Genomic DNA, 23,947 nt, shown 5'->3' with positions numbered 1-23,947 from the left:
GTCCGGCAGCTCCCACCGCAGCAGCGGCCCCACCAGCGGGTGAGTTGCCAGCATTTATGTATTTCATTTGCGTGTGGTGGGGGGTGGCGCTGACGCTGGTGGATGTGGCGGGCATTGGGAACAACAGGGCCCTGGCAGACATCTTTCGTTCCCGATAGCTGCAGAATTGGGGTCTGCGAAATCGGGGGTTTACTGTACAGAGCTGACATCCCAGCCTTCCCTTATCCATTGCACATTTTGACAGCATTTTCTGCTTAATGCTTCTCTGATTTCCACCTTTCTTCCCGCAGCTTTGATGATCAAGAGGGTTTGTCAGTGAGGAATTACAGCAGGTTTTTAGATGGAGATTTAACTGGGGTTTCATTCTTTTTTCTGCTTATAACCACAATATATCATCCCCTTCACTCTGTTCCTCCGATCCGGAGTGGTGCTACGTCCTTTCTGGATCTGACAGAAAAGAAATTTGACCCACTGAGATGCAGCCAAGTGTTGAACAAATTGTAATGTTTATTTAGTCGGGTAAAACTTGGGAACTAATGGGAAAATAAAATGCATTGAGCAAAAATACTTCCCCAAAGTATGCTTTGCTTACGTTGAACACCTAAAATTACATCTAAAATACTATGGCAGCATCAGTAGGTGGCACCATAGTTCAGGCTGCACTAAGATTTACACTTCAAGCAGGAGACACTGATTAAATTTTAGTTGCCTACTTAATGGTTGAATTTTAGTCTGCAAATTTGATACTAAACGTTCTTCAGAGGCTAGTTAAACTCTCCATCAAGCTAATGTTTAAGAAAAGTATTGATGAGTAGAAGAAATATTTTTCAAAAGCCTCCTTGAAACAAAACCCTAAATAAAACAATGTGAAGTCCTGTGGCACCTTAGAGACTACCAGATTGTTTCAGAGCATAAGCTTTCTTGGGCAAAGACCCACTTCATCAGATGCCCATGGAAGCTTATGCTCTAAACAGTCTGTTAGTCTATAAGGTGCACATGGCTTCTCATTTTTGTGGGCACAGGCTAACCTGGCTACCCCTCTGATACCTATAACCCTCTATCATTTTTGGGGTTCTTGCCAATCAATAATCTTCCCCAAATGTTTGTGTCTCACATCTTAGATGACTTTTGAAATATTTTCAATTGAAATGGTTATTCCCCTTATTCAGGAGATCCTAAGTTAGTTATCCCAGGAAAATGAGCTACTGCTCAGATCGACCAGCTGCTTTGATTCCATGTCCCCCCAAATGCTACAGAGGGCAGTTATTTTTGTGTGAGAAGAGCTTTTTTCCCTCCTGTCTTATCCCATACTAGTAACAGGGTGTCAGGGATTGGACAGAGAGAAGCTTAGCGTTAAACCCATGTAATAAGAGACCCATACCTTGCACCTCTGAAGTTCCTCAGCAGGGAGTTCACATCTGAGCCATGAGAAGAAACTGGCCCTGAACATGAAGAAATTAATGGGATCCTCTTCTGTCTCAAAGCTTGACTGTTGTAGGGTGTGTGGAAGGGGCACGTTGAAGTCGAGGGCGGCCATGAGGGCAGTTCAGGTTGTGCATGGCGAGGGGAAATGTGGCTCTGCGTGGGCCAGTCCCAGAAGGCAGAGCTCTGCAGATAATCCGTACCAGCACAGAGGGCCGTTCACGTGGATCTCTTAGTAAGGCGAATCAGGCACCACATTTCAACAGTTTGTTAGACAAGAGCAAGGCAAAGTTTGAAACTGAAATGCAGCAAATTTGGAACGGTGCCCCGTGTTTCCTTTTATCAGTTAGCCGATGAAACTCCACAACATGTGGTATTTCGGCCAAGAGCTCAGTAGATTCAGAAAAAAATCAGACACTTGCAGGGAAGGTGATGATGCAGCCTTCAAATAACTTTCTCCAATGGGATGTAAACCTTTCTGTTTCAAGACATAAGCCAGCCATGACATGCCAGGGGGCAGGAGGAAAATACCCTTGTGGGGTGATGCAGTAGGCTTCACTTGGGGGCAAGCAGATGGTGGGTCTGCGGTCCCCAAAGTTCTTGAATGGCCTTTCTGAGCAATCTGCAGGCCTGGCAGCCGACTGACGTTGTCATTTCCCAGTGTTCCCTGGTTTCTCCCAGCCAGATGAGGAGGAGGGGGTGGGGTGGAAAGGTCAGGGAACTCAAGTCCTCCTGCTCCATCAGGTCCCATCCCAAGCAGATTGTCTGTCTCCAGCCTGCCTGGGCTGCTTCTATCTTTCTGCTCTCTTTGGCGCAGGGTGTGGTCAGAGCCTCTTCTCCCTTGCCTCCCATCCCAGCGAGAGCTCCCAGTCAGTCCCAGCAGCTCAACCTGTCAACTGAGCATCCCCCAATGCTCTTGTTAGTGTCCAGTTATTCTCCCTCAGAAGGGATTGTGGTGGGGAGGGTGGGACAGAGGGGCAGACCCTTACCTGCCTGTTGGGTCTTACTCACAGTCCAGAGCCTGTCTCGTGGATTGCTTTGCTTCCCGAACCTGTGAACTGGCCTGCCCCCTGCAGACAGCCTCCTGTTCACTCTCCCATCACTTGACTGTCGGAGTCCCCTTTTAATCAGGTCCTCCATTTGAAGCACACACTGCAGCCGCCGTGAGGCGGGGCTAACGTGGCCCAGTACTGCTCCGGCAGTCCTGAGGGGTAGATTGATAGGCTGGCAATCGATCTTCCAGGTTTCGATTTAACACACCCAGTGGGGATGCACTAAATCCAGCAGTCATGGCACCGCCGTCGACCCTCGTACGCCTGACAGTCGCCAGAAGTAAGGGAAGTCAACAGGAGAGTTTCTCCCATTAACCTCCTGCCGTGTGGACAGGAGCAAAGATTGATTTAAGATAAGTCAACTCCAGCTGCGTAGTTCTTAGAGCTGGATTTACGTATCTAAAATTGATTTTACCTCCTGGTATAAAGCTGGTCTTAGTCTTTGCGTGGCATCTGGGAACCCCATCACAGAATGTCCGCTACAGGTTTCCTGCTTCTTCCTCTGAGATGACTGATTCAGCCACTGTCTTATGGACCTCTGGTCTGGGACAATGTGGCAGTTGCCATGTTGGAAGGAGGGGAGAATTTTCCATGCAGTGCATAACTAGCTGATTTCATGATGCCAACTGAGACTGATGCTGCCTAGGATTTAGAAGTGCCTCAGCTTTCCTTCATGGCACTTGTTCTTTTAGCCCAGCTGAAGTTGCTGAAGCAGAGGAGGAGGAGGATAGCTTGTGTAATAGAACTATTAGTCTGGTCCATCTGTTTACTCCCTTGGGGCCCTAGTGCATACATTTTCAGTCACTTTGGTCTTTCCTATGTGGCCTCGACCACGTTGCTATAAAGGTGTCATGGAGCCTTACTAAATCTTGACCTTCCTTGGGCTCGTGCAGTTTCGAGGACTCGATACAGACAACATGCAGGTATGAATAATGGGGTGAGTGCGCAGCCCGTTAAAAGCTATAGATAGCAGCCTCAAGGGCTGCTGAGTCATTCTGCTGCACAAGCCTGACCTTGTTTTAATAGCTCCAAACAGCTGAAAGGAACAGCCAAGGCTGGCTCCGTTGAGTTGCGTTCATTGCATTTGTTCTTGCTGTAGATTGTTGGGGTGTGCACGGAGGAGCTGCATGCAGCCCAGCAGTGGAACGGACAGGGGATCTTGGAACTGCTTCGGACTGTGCCCATGTAAGTGCAGCGCCTCCCAGCTGAGGTCTGAGGCTGGCGTTCAGGACTGCTTATCTCCCCAAGCAGCCTGACAGAGGTGGTGCCTGATAGGAGGCAGTGGTGTCACTTGGCTTGTTTAGTTGTAGATTTATGCTGCTTTAAATATGCTTTTGTGGGAGGTGGGAACTCAGCGCAACACTTCTCACATGCACGCAGACTTAGGTGGCTTGTTAACGTGAGCATCCACCTGTTCAGAACAGAGTAAAATGAGCTCTTAAACTTTAGTTTCCTTCCTCTTCAGTCTGCAGCATTTTCTCATTAGCTCTTCCGAAAAGAATTGGCTGCTAAGTTACCAAGGTGACCTTTCAGTACAGCTCAAAATAAAAGAGGGAAGGAGCCTAGGTTGGACAGCTTTTCTGTAGATGGTCCTTTGAATCAGAACGGGCAAGCTCATTCACGCTAGGAGTGGTATTTGTTTCCCTAGTCGGACTGGCTTTGTGTAAGTTCCCCTTTTGCCACAAATGAAATCACCGCTGGAGAAGGAAAGAAGTAATGTAAAAAGTTGTCTGATGTAAACATTAACAGCAGTTAGATTATTTGCTTCCTGGGATACACGTCACTGGGTGTTCTGTTCAAGTTGTTTTTGTGCATATTGAAAGGCAAGGTGAGTGGGGTAGTGTTGTTGTAAATCCAAATGTTTTTCAGCAAATGTTTTTGGATACACATACCAGCTCCCCGTTAAACGATTTGGGTTTTTTAGCCTCACCAAAGTGCTTTATATTCAAAAGTCCAGCGTAGACTTCTGGGTCCAGAATTAGGTTACCTGCCTTACTCTGAGTCCTACTTCTCAGCACAGGTAAGAAATCTTCAGCATGGATGTAAGCTTCTTTTCCCAGTGATTCCTAAACTCTGAATAGCATCTGACCCCTGACTGTTCAGAGTGTGTGTGAAGCTGCTGCATGCTTCTTGTCAAATGCTCAAAAAGACAAAGAGTGCAGTCCTTTGGTCAACTGTAGTAGAATGGGCATTTCCTTCAAATACACCTCCAAGGGTAGATCAAAAACCAAAAGCGCGCACACGAAGCCAGAACCTGTTCTGGCTTCAGATAACCAAAAAGTGCATCTAAAGTGCTGAGATAAATCAGTGATCACCTATACATATCAGAAAATCTAATAATTTTTGCCATTTTAACTTCTAACTTATATGGAAAGTATAACAGGAACATCCAAGGGAAGAATAGGGGATGTTTGAGTCCAATAATACAGCCAATGAGCGAATGAGTTTTGCAGCAATTCTTGTAAATTAAACCAATGTTTATTTAAAATGAAAAATACGGCTCTGAATGGAGCTAGGCCAGCTATGCTTATTGCGATCTTTAGTAGAAATTCAGGGTGCCTCTTTTTGCAATAAACTGTTCGGCGTAACCTAGAAGAGGTATTAACCCTTTCAACCCTCACACTAACAGAAGCTAAGGCTGTTCTGAGTCCATTAAGTGCAAAGACACTAGATATTAACCAGGCAAAATGTTTACTTGTAGGAACATTAGCCATGCTGGGAAGCTAGTTATGATACTGAGATGTGACTCTTTGGTGGTCTGGAACTGGAATGACAAAGATAGCTAGGCATCTCGTGATGCAAATTTGCACCCAAATACTTTGGTCAGTCTAGGCATTGTCAGTCTTGCCCACCCTCAGGTTTAGTCTGTGTGTAAACACTGACGTTTACTTGGTTACAACTCAGTGGCTAGCAAAGCTGAAACCTCAGTACTGCAATGTAGAGGGGATCAAACCATACTGGCTGTCTCCTAAAATTACAGAGGGATCCAGGAACAGGAGAGAGCCTACAGTGCAAGGCTGAGGAGTGTTGAGCACCGCCACGCAGGAACCAGGTCATGCAGTTGTGATGTGTTGGATCACAGGGGTCCCCTTGGCACTGTCACCTGGAGTGCTGGTCATGGCAGTGAACCTGCCTACCTGCCTTCTGGGGTTCCCCCTTCCACACTGACGACCTGCTCCAGAAGCTCTGATCTTCCCCAGCCAAGGCCCAGAGTTAAGCTAATAGCCGCCCAGCAGAGCAATACAGAAGTTGAAACAACTCAGCTCTGGGGGGGGCTCAGCTGTAAGGCCACTGACAGCACCCAGGAACACAGCCCCCAAAAGGGACCGAAACCCCAAATAGATTCATCGTACTCTGTATAAAAGATTTACACAGAGAGAGCTTGTAAAGTTCACTCTCTCTATCAGCGAAAGTGAGATACACAGTGGTTGCTCCCCCAGCCCTCTAGGCAGCACTTGTTTACACTGAGCTCGATCATAAACAAACATGTTTTTATTAAGTATAAAAAGTAGGATTTACGTCGGGGTAGAACCCACATCTGGCCAGGGGCTCGCCTGGATCCGGTCTGCGAGGCTCAGGGCTCAGCCCCCTCCTGCAGCACGAAGCCCGTGCTGGCACTGCAGCCCCATGGCCCTTCCCTGCATGGCTGGAGCATGAGAGGTGGCTTCCTGATGTGGGGGAGAGGGAGCCTCATAGGTGGCATCCAGGCAAGCTGGGGCTAGATCCAGCCCAGAGGCTCTGTCTGTGCGGGGGAGGAAGCAGTTCTGTGCACTGCCGCTCCCTCTCCCTGCAGCGGGGGGACAGCAGTGCAGGGACATGCTGGCCTGGAGGCTTTTCCCCTGCTGCTCCCATTGGCCAGAATCACAGCCAATGGGAGCAGCAAGAGGCTTGGAGCCATGCATGTCCCCAAGGACCTGCACAAGGAAGCGCCCCAATGCCCTTACGCACACACCCCTTCCACCACATCACACACTACCTCCCATCCAGACCCCCTCACCCATCTTGCTCCTGCTGAGACCACATGCCCCCAGCCTGCTCCTGCACCCTCCCTCATTTTTGTCCCACCTCAGAACCTTGGGGAGGGGGAGTGTCCACAAAACATACTAGTCCCAGGACCCCCAGAATAGTTAATCTGGCCTGGGGGAAACCCTGAATGTTGGTCCTCTTTGTTCTCCCCTGTCGTGTGCTACCTCCCCCGACTGGGGCTGGAGCATGAGACGAATGAGGTGTCTGTCTGGCCACATCAGTGAGGGCTGGAGTCAGAGTAAGTGGCTGCATGGCCAGAGGTTGGAGCCTAAAGCCCCATGGCTGGGGGGTCAGCTCCCGACACATTGGGTCTTCAGCTGGGTATTGGTGCCTAAAGCCTCATGGCTGGAGCCCGGGTCCATGCAGCCAGGTTCCTTAAATCCTTCCGCTTGAGCCTGCTGCCAGCCACCCCAGGGCTGAAGCCTGGTTCCCATTCCCACCCCCGCATAGGTTGAGACTCACTTTAATCCTACAGCATTTTTCCTCACCTGTCCGCAGACATGATGTAGGGAAATCTTCAAGGAGGAGGGAGACAGTGCTTTATTGTCCCCCCTCCTCACTGTCCAGAAGGTCTGTGGCCACAAGAAAAGCCCCCACAGGCCAGATTTGAGAAACGGTGTTCTAAGTGGTTTTTAAAAGAGAGCTTCCATTCCTTGTTCCGGCCAGGCATCTGTACTGATTAAGCACCATCACAGGGGGGAGCTGTTGGTTGGCGTGACTAACATGGGGTCCCTGCCTTTCTTTCTTCCTAGAGCTGGAGGCCCGTGGCTGATAACAGATATGCGAAGAGGCGAGACCATATTTGAGATTGATCCTCATCTGCAAGTATGTTAGTAAATTTGGTAGCCCCTCTCACAGCCAGCGAAATTGAACTGCTTGTTCAGGTGGATCTTCCCACAGCAATTCTTTGCTAGGGATAAATCCAGTGCTGTCCTTAACATTGCCTCTCAGTAGAACTGGTCCTCGTGCTCAGGTGTTCTAGGCATAAAATTAAATAGAACTGTTTCGTGTTGGTGTATATTGTTGAACTGTTGCATTCCATCCTAGAGATGTAATTGTAAGTATCCCCTTAAAAGGGATACTTCATAAAACAAAAGGTCAAGAAACACTGCTCTGAAGCATCCAGTACTGGCTGCTCTCAGAGCCTTGGTCTTCTGCTTGCAGAACCAGAGATCTGATGCGCTGTAACAGTTTTCAGATCCTCTGACGTCAGAATTTTGCCATAGTAAAGAATTCAAGATTTGGCCCAACTGAAAGGTTTTACATGGGTCTCAGCTCCCCATCACTAGCAAAGCCAGGAAACTGAACAGCCCTGGTGGGGTGGTCAGTATCCCAGCTCCTGCAAGCCCAGGGGAACCAGGAACCAGGCTACAGCCTGGTTCCCATCTGCCCCCTGACTTGAGTTACGCAGGGGTTGCGGGAACACAAGGGTTTACTGTACTCAAATTCCACAGTTGTGGGCATTAATACAAAGCCTAGAAAGGTACAATAGTCTCTTACTGTAGAATTGCTTGGCTGAAACGTAAATTTTTAACAGTGAGTGCAATGCTACATGGAAGCTTATGGCAGGCTGTAAAGAATCCTCTTTCTTTTGAATCTATAGAAAACAGGGAGAGGCAGAAAGACATGAACCAAACAGGCATTAGGCCAGTGCATAGAAGCACCCTCTCCTTTTAGGGGAAATGCTATGAGATGTTGAATGAATCCAAGTGGACTTGAGTTCTACATTTTATATAGTCCACAGTACTGCCAGCAGCTCATCACCCACTTATCCCAAGCTGGCTGTGGGTTCAGAATTAACTGAGTAGAGAGACATTTAAAATTCCAGAGTCACTATCGCCACTTCTGCCAGCCTCCTTTTATCCCGATCTCCCACAAGGTGCTGATCAGCGCCGTTCCCCTTGCTTAGCTTGTGATCTGAAAAGACCGCAATTTTTTTTTCCTTCCCGTCCAGCTAGCAAAATATTGCAGACGAGCTTTTATAAGTAGTAGTTTTTACCTCGGTGCTTTCTATGGAGACTGTGCTAGACTGTTCTTTGCACAATGGTGCCCCCTCGTGCCCATGTTTGTTCATAGATAAGGCCCTTCCAAAATCACGGTCCATTCTGGTCAGTTTCACGGTCATAGGATTTTAAAAATCGAAATGTCGTCATTTCGTCTGTTTAAGTCTGAAATTTCGTGGTGGTGGTTGTAACTGTAGGAGGGGTCCTGACCTGTAAAGGAGGTGGAGGGTGGGGAAGTTTACAAGGTTATTGTAGGACGGTTCTGCTGCCCTGAATTCTGTGCTGCTGTGGCAGTGAAGCTGCCTTCAGAGCTGGTGACACGTATCAGAGAGGTCAGAGTAAGTCTGTATTGGCAAAAGCAACAAGAAGTCCTGTAGCACCTTATAGACTAGCAGATTTATTGGAGCATAAGCTTTCACGAGCAGCAACCCACTTCTGATGAAAACCAAGTCTGACGAAGTGGGTCTTTGCCCATGAAAACTTATCCTCTAATAAATCTGTTAGTCTATAAGGTGCTGCAGGACTTCAGAGCTGGGCAGCTGCATGATGGCAGCTGCTGACTAGGGTCAACACTCTGAAGGCAGAGCCACTGCCAGCAGCAGTGCAGAAGTGAGAATAGCATGGTAGGGTATTACCAGCCTTACTTCTGTGCTTCTGCCCACTGAGCTGGGCCCTCAGGCAGCAGCTGCCTCTCTCTGCCCATCCAGAGAGACAATATCACAATCCCCATAAAATAACTTTGCAGCCCTCAGCAGTTCCCTTTTTAGGGCAGGACCCCCCGTTTGACAAACACTGGTCTCCCCTTGGGAAATCTGTAGTGTGTACAGTGACACAGAAAGCCAGATTTCACAGGGGCAGACCCACATTCACAGTCCAGGATGCATTTTAATGGTCATAAATTGGATAGGGCCGTGTTCATATAGGTTATAAGTGTATGGGGCAAGGGAAGGCTCAGTATGAGTGACAAACACGTCAGGGCTTAAAAAAGTCTTCTGTTGTTTTGGGACTGCTCCCAAGCACCCCCTCCCCTCCCAAAAGTCAGTGGGAGTTGAGTCCACAAAACACCAGCATTCCCTGTAAGCGGAGCCCTTGGGTGGCCACCCAGGAGACATTCAAGTGCCACCCAACTGATTGGCAGAGCGCCCCCAGCTGGCAGCGTGAGTGTCTGTGGGTGGTGCCCATCTGCACATAACAAAATTTGTTCTGCACGTGAGTGGCTCAACGCAGAGCCAAGGAGCCATCATTGTATCACTTCAAGGACTGTTCTGCCACTAAAAACAAGAACTCCTGTAGCACCTTGAAGACTAACAAATCTATTTGTTAGGTAATGAGCTTTCGTGGGCCAGACGCAGAAGTCTTTAAGGACTGCTTGTTTTTTGTGAAGTCACGGACTGAGACTGTTCTTCCCACTGGACGCCTGAAGTTGCTGCTTAACAGTTTGCTAGGCTTGTCGCCCCCATTGAGCTGTCCTTGTGGTATTCATTGAAGCAGGGACGTTGGCAGCACCACTGAAGGATGCTAGCCAAGGAAGGGAGAGCCCAACTTTTAGTGCTGAGAAATGAGCACTAGTTTACTGGACCTCTTACAGATGGCGACAGTTTTCCCTATAAACAGAATGACTTTGTCCTCCTGAGCTGACTCCTAGCCCTAGTCCTTGTGTCACCTGTCCAGAGCGTTCTGGGACCTCACAACATGAGCAGGGACTTTGTGATTGCAGACACTGAACTTGAGGTACCTCTGAAAGCAAGGGTGGGGTACATTGGTAATGCAAAACTGGACAGAGATGCTGGTGGTTGAGCTGTAGTTTTGCGATCAGCCTTTTAAATCCCTGCAATGACAAGGAGGGTCGCCCTGACCGTCTGCAAAGGGTATGGATACAGAGCGACAACTGGTGAGAGGGAGCCAGCAGCCACGTGAACCCCCTCATCCCCCCATTCTAGGGAAGAGCTAGGACAACCCCTTTCCAGCCTAGACCCCGCTTCTCCCCACCCTATTCCACATCCTCTCTCTCCCACACTTCTTCCTTCACCTGAGGCAGCCTGGGGGGCTAGTGGGGCCAGCACCCTCAGCTGGGTTTCCTCCAGCCCTGCACTTACTGTTAATGGCAGGGGAGGCAGAGCAAGGCAACCCGAGCTCACTCCACCCCACTTCCCGCTGGGGAATGCAGGGCATGGTTCCGAGGAACACGGCTGAAGGAACAGTGAGCTCGGAGGCGAGTCGCTCTAGTTTCCCAGGCACTGCCAGTGAGTGCAGCGGCCCAGACCTCACTGGGCCTGCCAGGCCTCCACCCCCTCTAATCCTCCAGTGGCTGCTGGCCTGACCTTGCCCCTCCCACCCACAGCATTTAGGAGTGCAGGTGACCCCTTGTGTCCCCTCATGCCCCACACGTCACCCCCGAGGGTACAAATGCTGCGTGTGAGTTTTTGTCAAAATCTGATGACTAAAAACAAAGTTGAGACCATCGAAGGGCACTGAAGCCAGGACTCTCTTTAAAGCATGGCTGGAGCAGGTAGGAGTGTCACTTTTACGGTGTACGCAGTGGCTGCAGAAAAGAAGCTCCACACTGGCGTTTCAACACCAACGGTGAATAAAAGCCGAGGTCCTTTCTCTAGTTCAGCCTTAAAGTTGTTTAGTGTATTAACATCCCTAGTGCTGGAAGCTGAGAGTCCAGACCAAAGGAGTGTCCCATTGCTAGGTGGGCCTCCGCTTGAATTTCCGGCTGCAGCCGGAAGCCTAAACATTTCTAGGAACAGATGTTTGTCGTGGAAAAGGTGGGATGGCTGAGAACACAAGCAGTCCTGTGGCACCGTAAAGACTAACAATTGTATTTTTTAGGGTAATGAGCTTTCGTGGGTAAGATCCACACTGAGGGCAGAGCCGCTGCCAGCAGCAGTGCAGAAGTGAGGATGGCATGGTAGGTATTGCCATCCTTACTTCTGTGCTGCAGCCCACCGAGCTGGGCCCTCAGTCAGCAGCTGCCTCTCTGCCCATCCAGCTCTGAAGACATCGCAGAAGGGTGACACTACAGTAGGGTCTCAAGATTCGTGAACTTAATGTTCGCAAATTCAATTATTCGGGAGTGGCCACTTCCCACAGGGCCTCGGGCAGGAGCGCCTGCAGCCACTGCTTTCTCCGGAGCCTTGGGCAGGAGCGTCGGCAGCCGCTGCTTCCCCCGGGACCTCGGGCAGGAGCGCCAGCAGCTGGGCTTCAGGCAGGAGCCATATTTGTGAAATTCAGCATTCGCAAGGTTTCTCAACACGGAACCCTCACGAATGTTGAGACCCTACTGTATCACAATCCCCATAATACAATTTTGCAGCCCCCTGTAGTTAGTCTTTGAGGTGCTACAGGACAGCTTGTTTTTCATGAAGCTGCAGACTAAAACAGCTACTCCTCCGAGACAGCATACGTAGTGTTAGTCAGCACTAGGGGGAGAGGTAGATATGTTGGAGGGTAGAGAGAGAATCCAGAGTGACCTGGATAAACTGGGGGACTGGGCCAAAAGAAATCTGATGCGGTTCAACAAGGAGAAGTGCAGAGTCCGGCAACTGGGGCGGAAGAATCCCAAGCATTGTTATAGGCTGGGGACCGACTGGCTCAGCAGCAGTACAGTGGAAAGGGACCTAGGGGTAATGGTGGATGAAAGGCCGGATATGAGTCAACAGTGTGCCCTTGTAGCCAAGAAGGCTTATGGCATACTAGGGTGCATTAGGAGGAGCATTTTGAGCAGATCTAGAGAAGTGGTTGTTCCCCTCGATTCAGCACTGGTGAGGCCACATGGGATATTGTGTCCAGTTTTGGTCCCCCCAGTATAAAAAGGATGTGGATGTGCTGGAGCAGGTTCAGTGGAGAGCAACAAAAATGATTAAGGGGCTGGAGCGAAAGACCTATGAGGCTAGGTGGAGGGATTTGGACTTTCTTAGTTTACAGAGGAGAAGACTGAGGGGTGATTTAATAGTAGCCTTCAACTTCCTGAAGGGGAGTGCTAAAGAGTAGGGTGAGAAACTGTTCTCAGTGGTTTCAGATGGCAGAACAAGGAGCAATGGTCTGAAGTTACAGAGGGGGAGAGGTGTAGGTTAGATATTTGGAGAAACTACTTCCCCAGGAGGGTGGTGAAGCATTGGAAGGTGTTGCCTAGAGAGGTGGTGGATTCTCCATCCCTCGACGTTTTTAAGTTCCGACTTGACAAGGTCCTGGCTGAGATGACTTAGTGGGGATTGATGCTGCTTGAAGCAGGGGGCCGGACTAGATGACCTCCTGAGGTCCCTTCCAGCCCTAGGATTATGTGATTCTGTGACATCCAAAGAGTTAGCTGTAGACATGCTCATTAAGTAAACTTCACAAGCGTAGTCACCTGTGAGCTGGGATCTTCTAATGCCCGAGGTGAAGGACGTTCATGTATTTGTAATCAAAGGAAGTGTTTTGCAAAACTTCAGAAGACATTGTGCAAAAAGAAATTTACTGCGACATCTTCGAGTTTGTCCTTGGTATAACATGTTGGTCTAAGATTAAAAGTTGAATGAAAAGCAACAATAGTCTGGTCCATTTGCGGAGAGCGTGCTCTCTTTGTGCTGTGAGTTCTTCACAAGCCTGTTGGGGGTCGTAGCTTTAGCCGTCCAGGAACTGGTTTGGAAAGCAGCTGTTTTGCACTCAGTTGGTACCAGGTAGACTGAACCTGTGCTTCTGACAGCTGCTTTGATCCAAAACACACCCAAAAGTCATGGATCACTGGATCTTTTCAAGCAGGAGAGAGTCGATAAAGGGATCGAGACAGATGGCTCGAACCTGAGTGGAGTGAGTGCCAAATGTGCCTGGGATGATCTGAGCCGGCCCCCGGAGGATGATGAAGACAGTAGAAGCATATGCATTGGAACACAGCCACGACGGCTGTCTGGGAAAGGTAAGAGAGATTGGACTGAGTTGGTTCTCTTCTGCCCCTACCCAAGAGCTTCTCCGTGCACTTGAAGCATTCGGTTTGCAGAGCCTTAGAACTGTTCCCCTCTAGAGCTTGAAAGTCCCCATGAGAGTGGTGCCAGTCCTGGGGTTCATTGCAAATCCCAGCCCTGCTCAGATTCGCAGGAAGGTTCAAAGTCCAGATGAGTCTAGTACAGAGCTTGTTGAACCCCCTTGAGGGAAGGAGGGGATGTATTGTCTGAGTTTAGCTTTGTTTTGGGATTAATTCCAGAGTAAAACTGGGGGAGCAACCCTGAAACCCCCAAGGTTTATTGGGGGCCTGTGCAAAATAGTTGTTTCCCTCTAACTCTCGTACAGAGGTGAGCAAACTTCTTACGTTGGCCCCCACGTTTCCTCCCTGGTATTAGCAGGGCCCCCAAACCTGCCTAGCGTAATCCAAACCTACAGCAGTGTTCATTATGTTCCTATAAAACAACAACCACCCTTCTGGCACGTGTAAGAAAATAAGTCCGTAGAATGTAAAACCCTTTATTAATCAGGTTATAAATGTGAATGCACAGACATTAAAAATGTTACTGTTTTTATGAGATGGCTGAGCCTGAAATCCAACAGCAGCTCCTGTTGCGCCCTCCCTTAGGTAGGGTGACCATCAGTCCTCTTTTTCCTGTAGCTGTCCCCTAGTTAAGCTGCCCCACAGGTGTCCTGACTTTTTTTAAGAAAATGGGCACATTGTCCTGTGTTTTGTGGGGCTCAGTTCCCCAGCACCCAGTGTCTCAGGGCAGCAGCCTCTGCTGCCAGGAAGCCCCACTGCAGGGCAGCTGCCCACTTCCCTGGCATGCTCTGCCTTCAGGTGGCACCTGCACTGCCAGGGAGCTCTTCTGTGGGCAGGCTGCCCTGTTACCTGGTGCCCTGCGCCTTGGGGCAGCAGCTCCTGCTGCAGGGGAGCTCCTCCATGGGGAAGCTGCCCCATTCTCTGCACCCAGTGGTGTCAGCCCCTGCTGCCAACAAGCTCTGCCATGGGGCAGCTGCCTTGCTCCCCCACCTAGAGAAGGCAGCTCCTGTTGCCAGGGAACCTCTCCGTGGGATGGTTGCCTGGCTCCCTGGCACCCTGTGTCTCGATGAGACAGTCCCTGCTGCAGAGAAGCTCCTCTGTGGGGCGGCTACCCTGTTCTCAGGCCCCCGCTGCTGGGAGGCTGTGAAGCCCCCATTCTCAGCGCACGCATACACACCAAGAGGTTGCCAAAGCCCCGTCCTCCGCTCCCACTCATTGGGAACCCCCATCCCCAGCGCCTCCCTGTGGGGCAGCAGCCTCCCTCTCCGAGGAGCCCTGACGTGGGAGAGCATCTCCAGAGGCGAGTGTCCCGTGTTTGCCACAGGTCAGGGACCTGCAGCCAAAATAGCGGGAAAAGCCGTTTTTTCAAATTCAGCTCCAGAATCAGTCCTTCAGGAGCTGCAGTGCACGGGAACGCGAGGCAGTCCTGGGTAAATCATGTCACACCGAGCTTTGTCTCCCTGGTTTAAGGACAGTGCACACACATAAGGATTTGTACCAGTTAGAACATTGTCACCCCAACCCTCAGGCTCACCCACCTCTGCCCCCAAACCCACCCCACATCCCCATGCTCAACCCCTGTCAGCGCCAAATCGCTCCCCCATCCCCAGGTTTAACCCCCCTCAGCTGCCCTGCCTCAACCTACCACTGAATCCAGATCTTACTTGCCCACCTGCTGCTCTCCCCCCGCACACACTCTGGCTCCTCCTCCCCGCCATCCCCCCGCACAAACTTCCCGGGCCAGAAAGTGCCTGCAGCTTTCCCAGCCGCTCCCCACACAGCCCTGCCGGTGCTGGACTCAGCAGGTCCTAGGGCCGGGTGGGGAGCTGGGCTGGGTCCTGGGGGAACTGACCTTGCACTGCCAGACGCAGCTCTGGCAGCTGCTGTAGAGTGAGGAAGTAGCTGGGGGGCAAGGGGGAGGGGGTGCTGCGCTGCCCGGGAGAGGTACTGGTGCCACGGGTAGGGAAGCTGCGCTCACAGGTGGTCTCCCCCCACCTACTTCTTCCTGAGTGCGGCTGGGCAGCTCTGGCAGGGGGCAGCTTGGCCACCCCTCCCCCTGCCCACTTCCCCCCACATGCAGCGCCGGTGGCTCCCTGCACTGCCCCCCACTGAAATAATGGAGGTAAATTGAATTGGTTTAACACGGGCCTTTAACCCATTCAGTTTAGTTCCATTATTTCAGCGGGGGGCAGTGCAGAGACCACACGAGGAAGCAGCAGCGGCAGCTCCCAGAGCTGCACGTGGCTCCTTAAAGAGCCGCTTGCCAACCCCTGCCATAGGGCAATGTGGTCACCCCAACCTTATGAAATTTCACGCTGCTGCTCCAGCTTTGCACTTCCCAGCTGTAATAGAGTGTTTCCAAATATCAGCTCTCGGTGCAGACTGACGTCGTTTGTCACAGCAAAACTCCTGTAAATCAGGGGCTCTGAGAACGGGCTGAAAGTAATGGTGCTTCCAGTTTATAACAGCATGGCTGCTTGGGTTACACGTATCATAGAGGTGGTGCACACACAGCTGTAATTGTGTCGTTTTTCAATGAGCTGGGGAGGAGGGATAGTGCAGTGGTTGGAGCATTGGCCTGCTAAACCCCAGGGTTGTGAGTTCAATCCTTGAGGGATTATTTAGGGATCTGGGGCAAATAGAAAGTTTAAAGAAAAGAAAAAGGGGGAGGGGAGTGGGATGGGATGGTGCTTGATCCTGCCAAGAGGGCCCAGGACTGGACTCAATGATCTCCCAAGGTCCCTTCCAGCTCTGAGATGTGTATCTCCATATATTATTATTATAAATCCATATAGAATTATTAAATTGTACAGAGGACTGATTTATAGGAGGAGTTGAAATTAAAAGCAAGTGATGGCTTCTGTAGATGTAATCTATGACTATTTTCCCTGTCTTCCTTCCTTTTTTAACTTTCAAATGCACCCATTCTTCTGTCTGGGGGTCTATAAGTCACAGTATATAAGACCCCAATTTCCTCCACTTCCCCGGTCCCCTAACTGAAAGATCTGGGACAGCTGTACAAAGCAATATTTGTTATGCCCTTCAAATGATGCTGAAATGCTGTCTGAAGAGGTTTTCCACTTGGTGCCTGATTGCCACAAAAATAAGGGGTACGCCTTAGGAAAGCTTGCATGTGAATTTCCTTGTAATGTATTTGTCAGACATGAATGAAAAAAATGTCAAGGTTAAGGACTGCATCAAATGTGTATTTGAAGCTAAATGTGGATAAAGTTTCACGATGAACTTCTGCCCCTTGTAACACTCAGTTCAGTTCCTTTTTCTTGGATCGCACTCACCTGAGTGTTTAAGTACTCAATGTTTTTTTTGCCTCAGTTTTCACAGACAAAGTCAGCTCCCAGACTATGGCACTAGGCCATGCAGTGGGCAGCCCTCGGTGGGGAAAGAACAGGCTGAGCTGTACAGAAAAGCTAGATGCACACAAATCAATGGGTCCAGATGTAATGCAGCCAAGGTCACTGAGGAGAATGGCGGATATCATTGCAGAGCATTTGACTATTATCTTTGAAAACTCATGGAGATCGGGAGAGGTCCTGGACGACTGGAAAAAGGCAAATGTTGTGCCCATCTTTAAAAAAGGAGAGAAGGCCAATCCAGGGAACTATAGACCGGTCAGCCTCACCTCAGTCCCCAGAAAAATCATGGAAGGGATCCTCAAGGAATCCATTTTGAAGCACGTGGAAGGGGGGAAAGTGACCATGGATTCACCAAGGGTAAATCATGCCTGACCAATCTGATTAGCTTCTGTGATGAGGCAACAGGCTCTGTAGAGATGGAGGAGTTAATGGATGTGTTATACCTTGACTTTAACAAACCTTTTGATACAACGTTCTTGGCCATAAGTTAAGGACATATGGATTGGATACATGCACTGTAAAATGGATAGAAAACTGGCTTGATGGTCGGGCCCAACAGGTACTGATCAATAGGTGAGTGTCTAGTTGGCGGTCAGTTTCAAGTAGGGTCCCCAAAGGATCTGGTCTAGGGCCAGTATTGTTCAATGTCTTTATGAATGACCTGTATGAGGGGACGGATTGCACCCTCAGCAAATTTGCAGATGACGCTAAGCTAGGGGAACAGTTAGATATGTGCTTTTGGAGGGTAGGGATAGGGTCCAGAGTGACCTAGATAAATTGGAGGATTGGGCCAAAATAAATTTGATGACGTTCAACAAGGAGAAGTGCAGAGTTCTGCACTTGGGATGGAAGAATCCCAAGCACTGTTACGGGCTGGGGACCGACTGACTAAGTAGAAGTGCAGCAGAAAAGGACCTGGGAATTTTGGTGGATGAGAAGCTGGATATGAGTCAACAGTTGCCCTTGTAGCCAAGAAGGCTAGTGGCATATTGAGGTGCATTAGGAGAAGCATTTTCAGCAGATGTGGAGAAGTTGCTATTCCCCTCTATTCGGCACTAGTGTGGCCTCCTCTGGAGAATTGGGTCCAGTTCTGGTCCCCGCCCCCCCAGTATAGAAAGAGTGTTGATGCATTGGAGCGGATCCAGCGGAGGGCAACAAAAATGATTAGGGGGCTAGAGCACATGATCTCTGAGGAGACGCTGAGGGACTTGAGCTTATATAGTATGAAGAAGAGACGAGTGAGGGGTGATCAGATAGCAGTCTTCAACTTCATAGAATCATAGGGCTGGAAGAGACCTCAGGAGGTCATCTAGTCCAGCCCCTTGCTTCAAGCAGGATCAGCCCCAACTAAGTCATCCCAGCCAGGACCTCATCAAGCTGGCACTTAAAAACCTTGAGGAATGGAGAATCCACCACCACTGTAGGCAACGCGGTCCAATGCTTCACCATCCTCCTGGTGAACTAGTTTTTCCTAATATCTAACCTACACCTCTCCCTCTTCAACTTCAGACCATTGCTCCTTGTTCTGCCATCTGACACCACTGAGAACAGTTTCTCACCCTCCTTGTTGGAGCTCCCCTTCAGGAAGTTGAAGGCTGCTATTAAATCACCCCTAAGTCTTCTCTTCTGTAAACTAAACAAGCCCAAATCCCTCAGCCTATCCTCATAGGTCTTGTACTCCAGCCCCTTAATCATTTTTGTTGCCCTCCACTGAACCTGCTCCAGCAAATCCACATGCTTTTTATACCAGGGGGCCCAAAACTGAACACACTATTCCAGATGTGGCCTCACCAATGCTGAATAGAGGGGAACAAACACTTCTCTAGATCTGCTCGAAATGTTCCTCCTCATGCACCCTAGTATGCCGTTAGCCTTCGTGGCTACAAGGGCACACTGTTTACTCATACCTAGCCTTTCATCCACCATAACCCGTAGGTCCCTTTCCACTGTACTGCTGCTTAGCCAGTTGGTCCCCAGTTTGTAACAATGCTTGGGATTCTTCCTCCCCAGTTGCAGGACTCTACCCTTCTTGTTGAACCGCATCAGATTTCTTTTGGCCCAGTCCTCCAATTTATCCAGGTACCTCTGGCTCCTATCTGTACCCTCCAACGTATCCGCCTCTCCCTCTAGCTTAGTGTCGTCTGCAAACTAGCTGAGGGCGCAGCCCAGTCCCTCATACAGGTCCTTAATAAAGATGTTGAACAACACTGGCCCCAGAACCGAGCCTTGCAGCACTCTGCTTGAAACCAACTGCCATCCAGATAGTGAGCCGTTGCGCCTGACCATCAAGCCAGTTTTCTATTCATCTTATAGTCCAAGGATCCAATCCATATTTCCTTAATTTATGGGCAAAAATGTTGTGGGAGACTGTATCAAAAGCTTTGCTGAAGTCAAGGTATATCACACCCACTGACTTCCCCATGTCCACGGAGCCCGTTACCTCATCACAGAAGCTAATCAGATTGGTCAGGCATGATTTGCCCTTGGTGAGCCCACGCTGACTACTCTTGGTCACTCCCCCTCTTCCAAATGCTTCAAAATGCTTTCCTTGAGGATCCCCTCCAGTTATCTGGGATCTCTCCCAATCTCCAAGAGTCTTCAAAGATAATGGCCAAAAGCTCAGCAATAACATCTGCCAATTCTCTCAGTACCCTTGGGTGCGTTAAATCCAGACCCATGGATTTGTGTAGATCTTGTTTTTCTAGATTGCTCAGAACTTGTTCCTTCCCCACAGCTGGCTGCCCTCCACCTTCCCATACTGCATTGTCTAGGACCGTCATGTGGGTGTTGACTTTGTCCATGAAGACTGAGGCAAAAAAGGCATTCAATACTTCAACTTTTCTTACGTCATCTGTCACTAGCTTACATAAAATCTAGTATATAGAAATAGCCATATCATAGAACTGGAAGAGACCCCTCAGGAGGTCCTCAAGTCCAGTCCCTTGCCCCTCTTAGCAGGACCAAGCACCATCCTTTCTTTTTAAATCTATTTGCCCCAGATCCCTAAATGGCCCCCTCAGTGATTGAGCTTATAGCCCTGGGTTTAGCAAGCCAGTGCTCAAACCACTGAGCTATTCCACCTGATAAAAAGATAAACTTCATTGTCTCACTTGGTTTGGAAAATTTGCAGCATCCAAGAATTAAATGGGTCATGAAGTCAGTAGGTTATGGGAGAAGTGTCGAACCAGCACCGTTTTTCCCAATGACAAGGCATGGGTGAGAGACCTATTGCTCAGCATTGCACCCTCTGGATGATGACTTAGCAACGGTGGAAGGTTGGATATATGTGGGGGTAGCAAAATGGGAGAACTGAAATTGACAGCAGTGAAATAACTTCGTAAACTGCTGAATTGTCTTGAAGGGCTCCTCTTTCTGCACCCAACCAAAGGGGCGAGCTCAGCTGAATACCTATAATAGAAACAGACGCCATAAGAAGCAGATGCCATCACATTCTTATTAGCTGGTATTTGTGGTGCATGCGTGCATACTAAATCATGTTCAAACAAACTCTTTACAGATACAGAGCAAATCAGGGAGACTTTGCGGAGAGGGCTCGAGATTAACAGCAAACCTGTTCTACCTCCAATCAGTGCACAAAGACAGAATGGGTTGAACTATGACCGAGCACCGTAAGTATGATCTTGTGCTGTTCAGACAGGGGGAAAGGGGAGAGAAGAAGAGTTGGGAGGGAAAATAAGATTTCACCTTGGTGGGACCATTACCTGAAGAGCAGAGGAATGAGTCACAGTGAATACTAGCAACCTAGAAATGTAGCAAGAGGTGAATGGTTCAAGGTGATTTAACGGTACAGTAATTAAAGGGAGATCTTATACCGTGGGATAATGGACCAAAAGAAGTCCCTTTGCTTCCGTTTTTTGAAGTTGGACTGGAAAAAGCATGGGAGCACAAAGATGCAGCATGGTCCAGAGAGTTAGCTAGACTAAATGAGGCTGGAAATCTTTTCTCTACGTAACTTGGTGAGTGCATGGCAAATGGTGTACATACTCATGTGCATTTTCACCTTTTGGGGCCTCTCTCCCCCACTGAACCTGAGACACCAATTTCAGTTACATTGGTACCGTTTGCCCTGGGGAAAAGCAGTGGGGAAAGACAGGTCAGCATTGTCATGTCTGTTAGGACCACAGTTTACCCTCCTGGAATGTTTGTAGCTGGAGGCTCTCACTTCTGGACTCAGTGCACGTTTTCTCCTCCGGGGTGTGGGGAGTGGACTTCTACAGCAGCCTTTAAAAGCAGTAAATAGGGAGAGGGAGTGATCATCTAAATGCATCTTTGCTGCACAGTTCTCCTCTTTTTGCTGCATTTTTGTTTCCTCCCGCTACAGCCTCAGAGCTGTTGTCCAAAGCGTAGAGGTCAGTGTGAAATCTTCCTTTTTTCCAAAGTGCCGGCAATGCGCCCTGTCCTCCAAACTACTCCTTTCTCCTCCTGCTGTTCAGTCCCATTCTTGTGCTAGTTCATTCTTAGCAGAAGCATCCTAGCCAAAGCAATACCATTCTTAGTACTTGGCTAGAGCCCTTTTTTCCCTCTGTCCCCTGTTGGTCTGATTTAGGCTGCAGTCTTTTTGGGTCACAGCGTCCCTGCAAAGCACTGTGCTAATTCATGAGGCTATACAGATGATGAAGTATCATGAAATACATGTGGCTTGCCTGTTTTTTGGAAGGCGTGTGCCATGCTTGATCATTTAAAAAAATTATTTTTAATTCTGCATAATACTCGGGCCTGCTGACGGTGGGGCGAAGGGGGCAGTTGCCCCTACACCCAGCATTTCAAAGGGCCCAGAGCTCCAACCACTGCCGCAGTTCCAGGCCCCTTTTGAAATGCTGCGGAGGGCTCTGTGGCTCTAAGGGAGCTGTCTGCCCTAAGACCTGCCACTTCCAAGCTTGGCCCTGCCCCTCCAGGAGGTGGGGAGCCAGGTCCGCAACAGCTGTCAGTACAGCTAATAATCGTAGGGGGCCAGATTCTGACATCCTTATTTATACTGAGTAACATCTTGCTCTGTGAAGAGTGGTCCCAGGGGAAATTTTTTAAACTACTTGTGGGTGGTGTACTGCACCTGTTCCTTGGAGGGTTGAAATTTACCAAAAATCTTCCCTCTTATGCATGTATGCTGACATACAACAGGAGTGCTAACGAGCACTGTGCTACTGGCATGCAATTAAATGGCCAATGGAAACCCCATGTTCTTCTTCGAGTGTCCCCGTGGGTGCTCCACAATAGGTGTCGGGCTCGCCCGGCGCCGCAGATCGGATCTTCCAAGCAGTTTCTGCCGGACCGCGCATGCGCCGGCGCGCGCTGCTCCCTTGCACGCTCCTGGCCACGTGCGCGATCCGGTCCCTGCCAGTTCCTCTTAACTGCCGTCGGCTGCAGACGGAATCTGAACTAGGCTAAGGCCAAGTCAGCGTATTCAATGGTTTTAACTGTTTTTTCTTTAAAGTTTTCAAGTTCTTAGGCTACTGCAAGTTAGACAGTTGTTATTTTTCAAAAAAAAAAAAAAACAAACAACAAGCGGGACGGCATTCAGTCCAGTCCAGTCCCAGTAACAAGCGGAACACAGGAGGCCAGGAGCCTAGGGCCATCAGCCCTCCTGCCGTGGCAGGCCATCGGAGAAGGGGAAAAAAGGCACAGAGATGGTGCTAAGTACCCGTTAACAACTGAAAGACTCACCAACAATGTCCTCTTCAGGATTTAAGAAATGTGAGTCCTGCCGAGAGGCAATGCCAGCATCTGATGGGCACAGTCTATGCATAAGGTGCCTGGGGGAGTCCCATGTCACGCAGAAATGCTCCTTCTGTGCAAAACTAACAGCCAGAGCAAGGAAGGACAGGGAGATGCGGCTTAAAATGCTGCTCTTCGACAAGGCCCTCCAGCCAGACGTGCCGGAGCGGCCGCAGCAGGAGGGACCCTCCGGGGCCCATAAAAGGAAAGCCGCCTCCCTCACCCCATCAGCGCAAAAACGGAGGAAAGCCTCCCCAGCCCGATCCCTGCCGGCAGCAACAGCGAGCGGGACGGGAGGAGTGCGCAGCCCCCAGCCGCAGCAACAGCTGATCGGCGGCGGCACGGAGAGCCACGTGGAAGCGGTTCAGCCTCCGATAATCAAACAGCCGCCCCGCACCGCAGGCAGGGTGGCGGCTAAACAAGCGCTGGTACCGGCGGCACCGCAAGCAGCGGCACCGACCCCCGGGGAACCGGCGGTGCAGAGCGCGCAGGCACGCAGCCTGCAGGCACCGGAGGACACCGCCCGTGCGGCACCGCCCATGAGCGTGCCAAGCACGGCGCGGACGGGGCAGAGATCCCCTACACGCCAGGGGGCGGAGTTACCTCCTCAAGGGAGGGGGAAGGCTGCACACAAAACGAGGCACCGCAGCCCCTCTCCAGACAGGGCTGCGGAGTTGCTTTTTTTCAGCCCTCCGCTCATGCTGCAGACTCCAACCAGAAGGCAGGGGTCCCCCCTAGCCTACCCGGAGCCCCTGTCTCCATTTTTACAACCAGCCTCGCCCTGGCTGGGACCACCTTCACCCTTCCTGGGGTTTGAGCCGCTGGAGTACTATCACAAATCGCTCTCTCCAGTGTCCCAGATCTCTCGACGATCTCGCTCCCCCAGACGCAGAGGGTATGCACCAAGGGAGTGGTCTAGGTCACCTTCCCAAGAACAGTGCCTATACTGCCATGGTTGCCCTTATCGCGCGGGGCATAGACACCACCGGCAATCTACCAGGGAAAGATCCCCACAGACGATCTCGTATCCCCGAGGGCAATTGCGAACGGGGACAGAGACTCAAGTATCTCAGGGGGGACTGGTTATGGAACCCCGAGATTTTCCCTCGCAAGCCTCTAGCGAGAGGGTGTACCATCACCAACAGGAACCAGAAGGGTCCAGAGAGGCGTACCCCAGTGGTTCCTCGCTCTCCTCCCCGGACGAGGCTACGGCCCCGGGGGACGTCCATCCTCCGGACGATCTCAAACAGTTTCAAGAGCTGTTTAAGAGGGTGGCCTTCACGCAAGGCATCCAGACAGCAGAGGTGCAAGAGAAACACCATAAGCTCCTCAAAAATCTGAGACCTCCGGCCTCTTCCAAAATAGCAATAC

The 23,947-nt window shown here is 50.1% G+C and overlaps 1 protein-coding gene across 2 annotated transcripts in view; it reads left to right on the top strand.

Annotated features, from left to right (window-relative positions):
* Positions 1-23,947, top strand: part of SUFU (SUFU negative regulator of hedgehog signaling) — a 126,501-nt gene that overhangs the window by 63,300 nt on the left and 39,254 nt on the right. Inside the window, exons 5-8 of one of the 2 annotated variants that reach the window (XM_074999257.1) lie at positions 3,574-3,659; positions 7,253-7,325; positions 13,250-13,403; positions 20,361-20,472. In XM_074999257.1, the coding sequence (XP_074855358.1) occupies positions 3,574-3,659; positions 7,253-7,325; positions 13,250-13,403; positions 20,361-20,472 (425 nt within the window). Of the gene's footprint in view, positions 1-3,573; positions 3,660-7,252; positions 7,326-13,246; positions 13,404-20,360; positions 20,473-23,947 lie in introns of both variants that reach the window. The other variant, XM_074999256.1, reaches the window with a different exon arrangement.

This window comes from Carettochelys insculpta, chromosome 7 (genome assembly GCF_033958435.1).
Source record: "Carettochelys insculpta isolate YL-2023 chromosome 7, ASM3395843v1, whole genome shotgun sequence".
NCBI classification, from domain to species: Eukaryota; Metazoa; Chordata; order Testudines; family Carettochelyidae; genus Carettochelys; species Carettochelys insculpta.
Note: the sequence above shows the minus strand (reverse complement) of the source record. Positions and strands in the feature narration are given on the sequence as shown.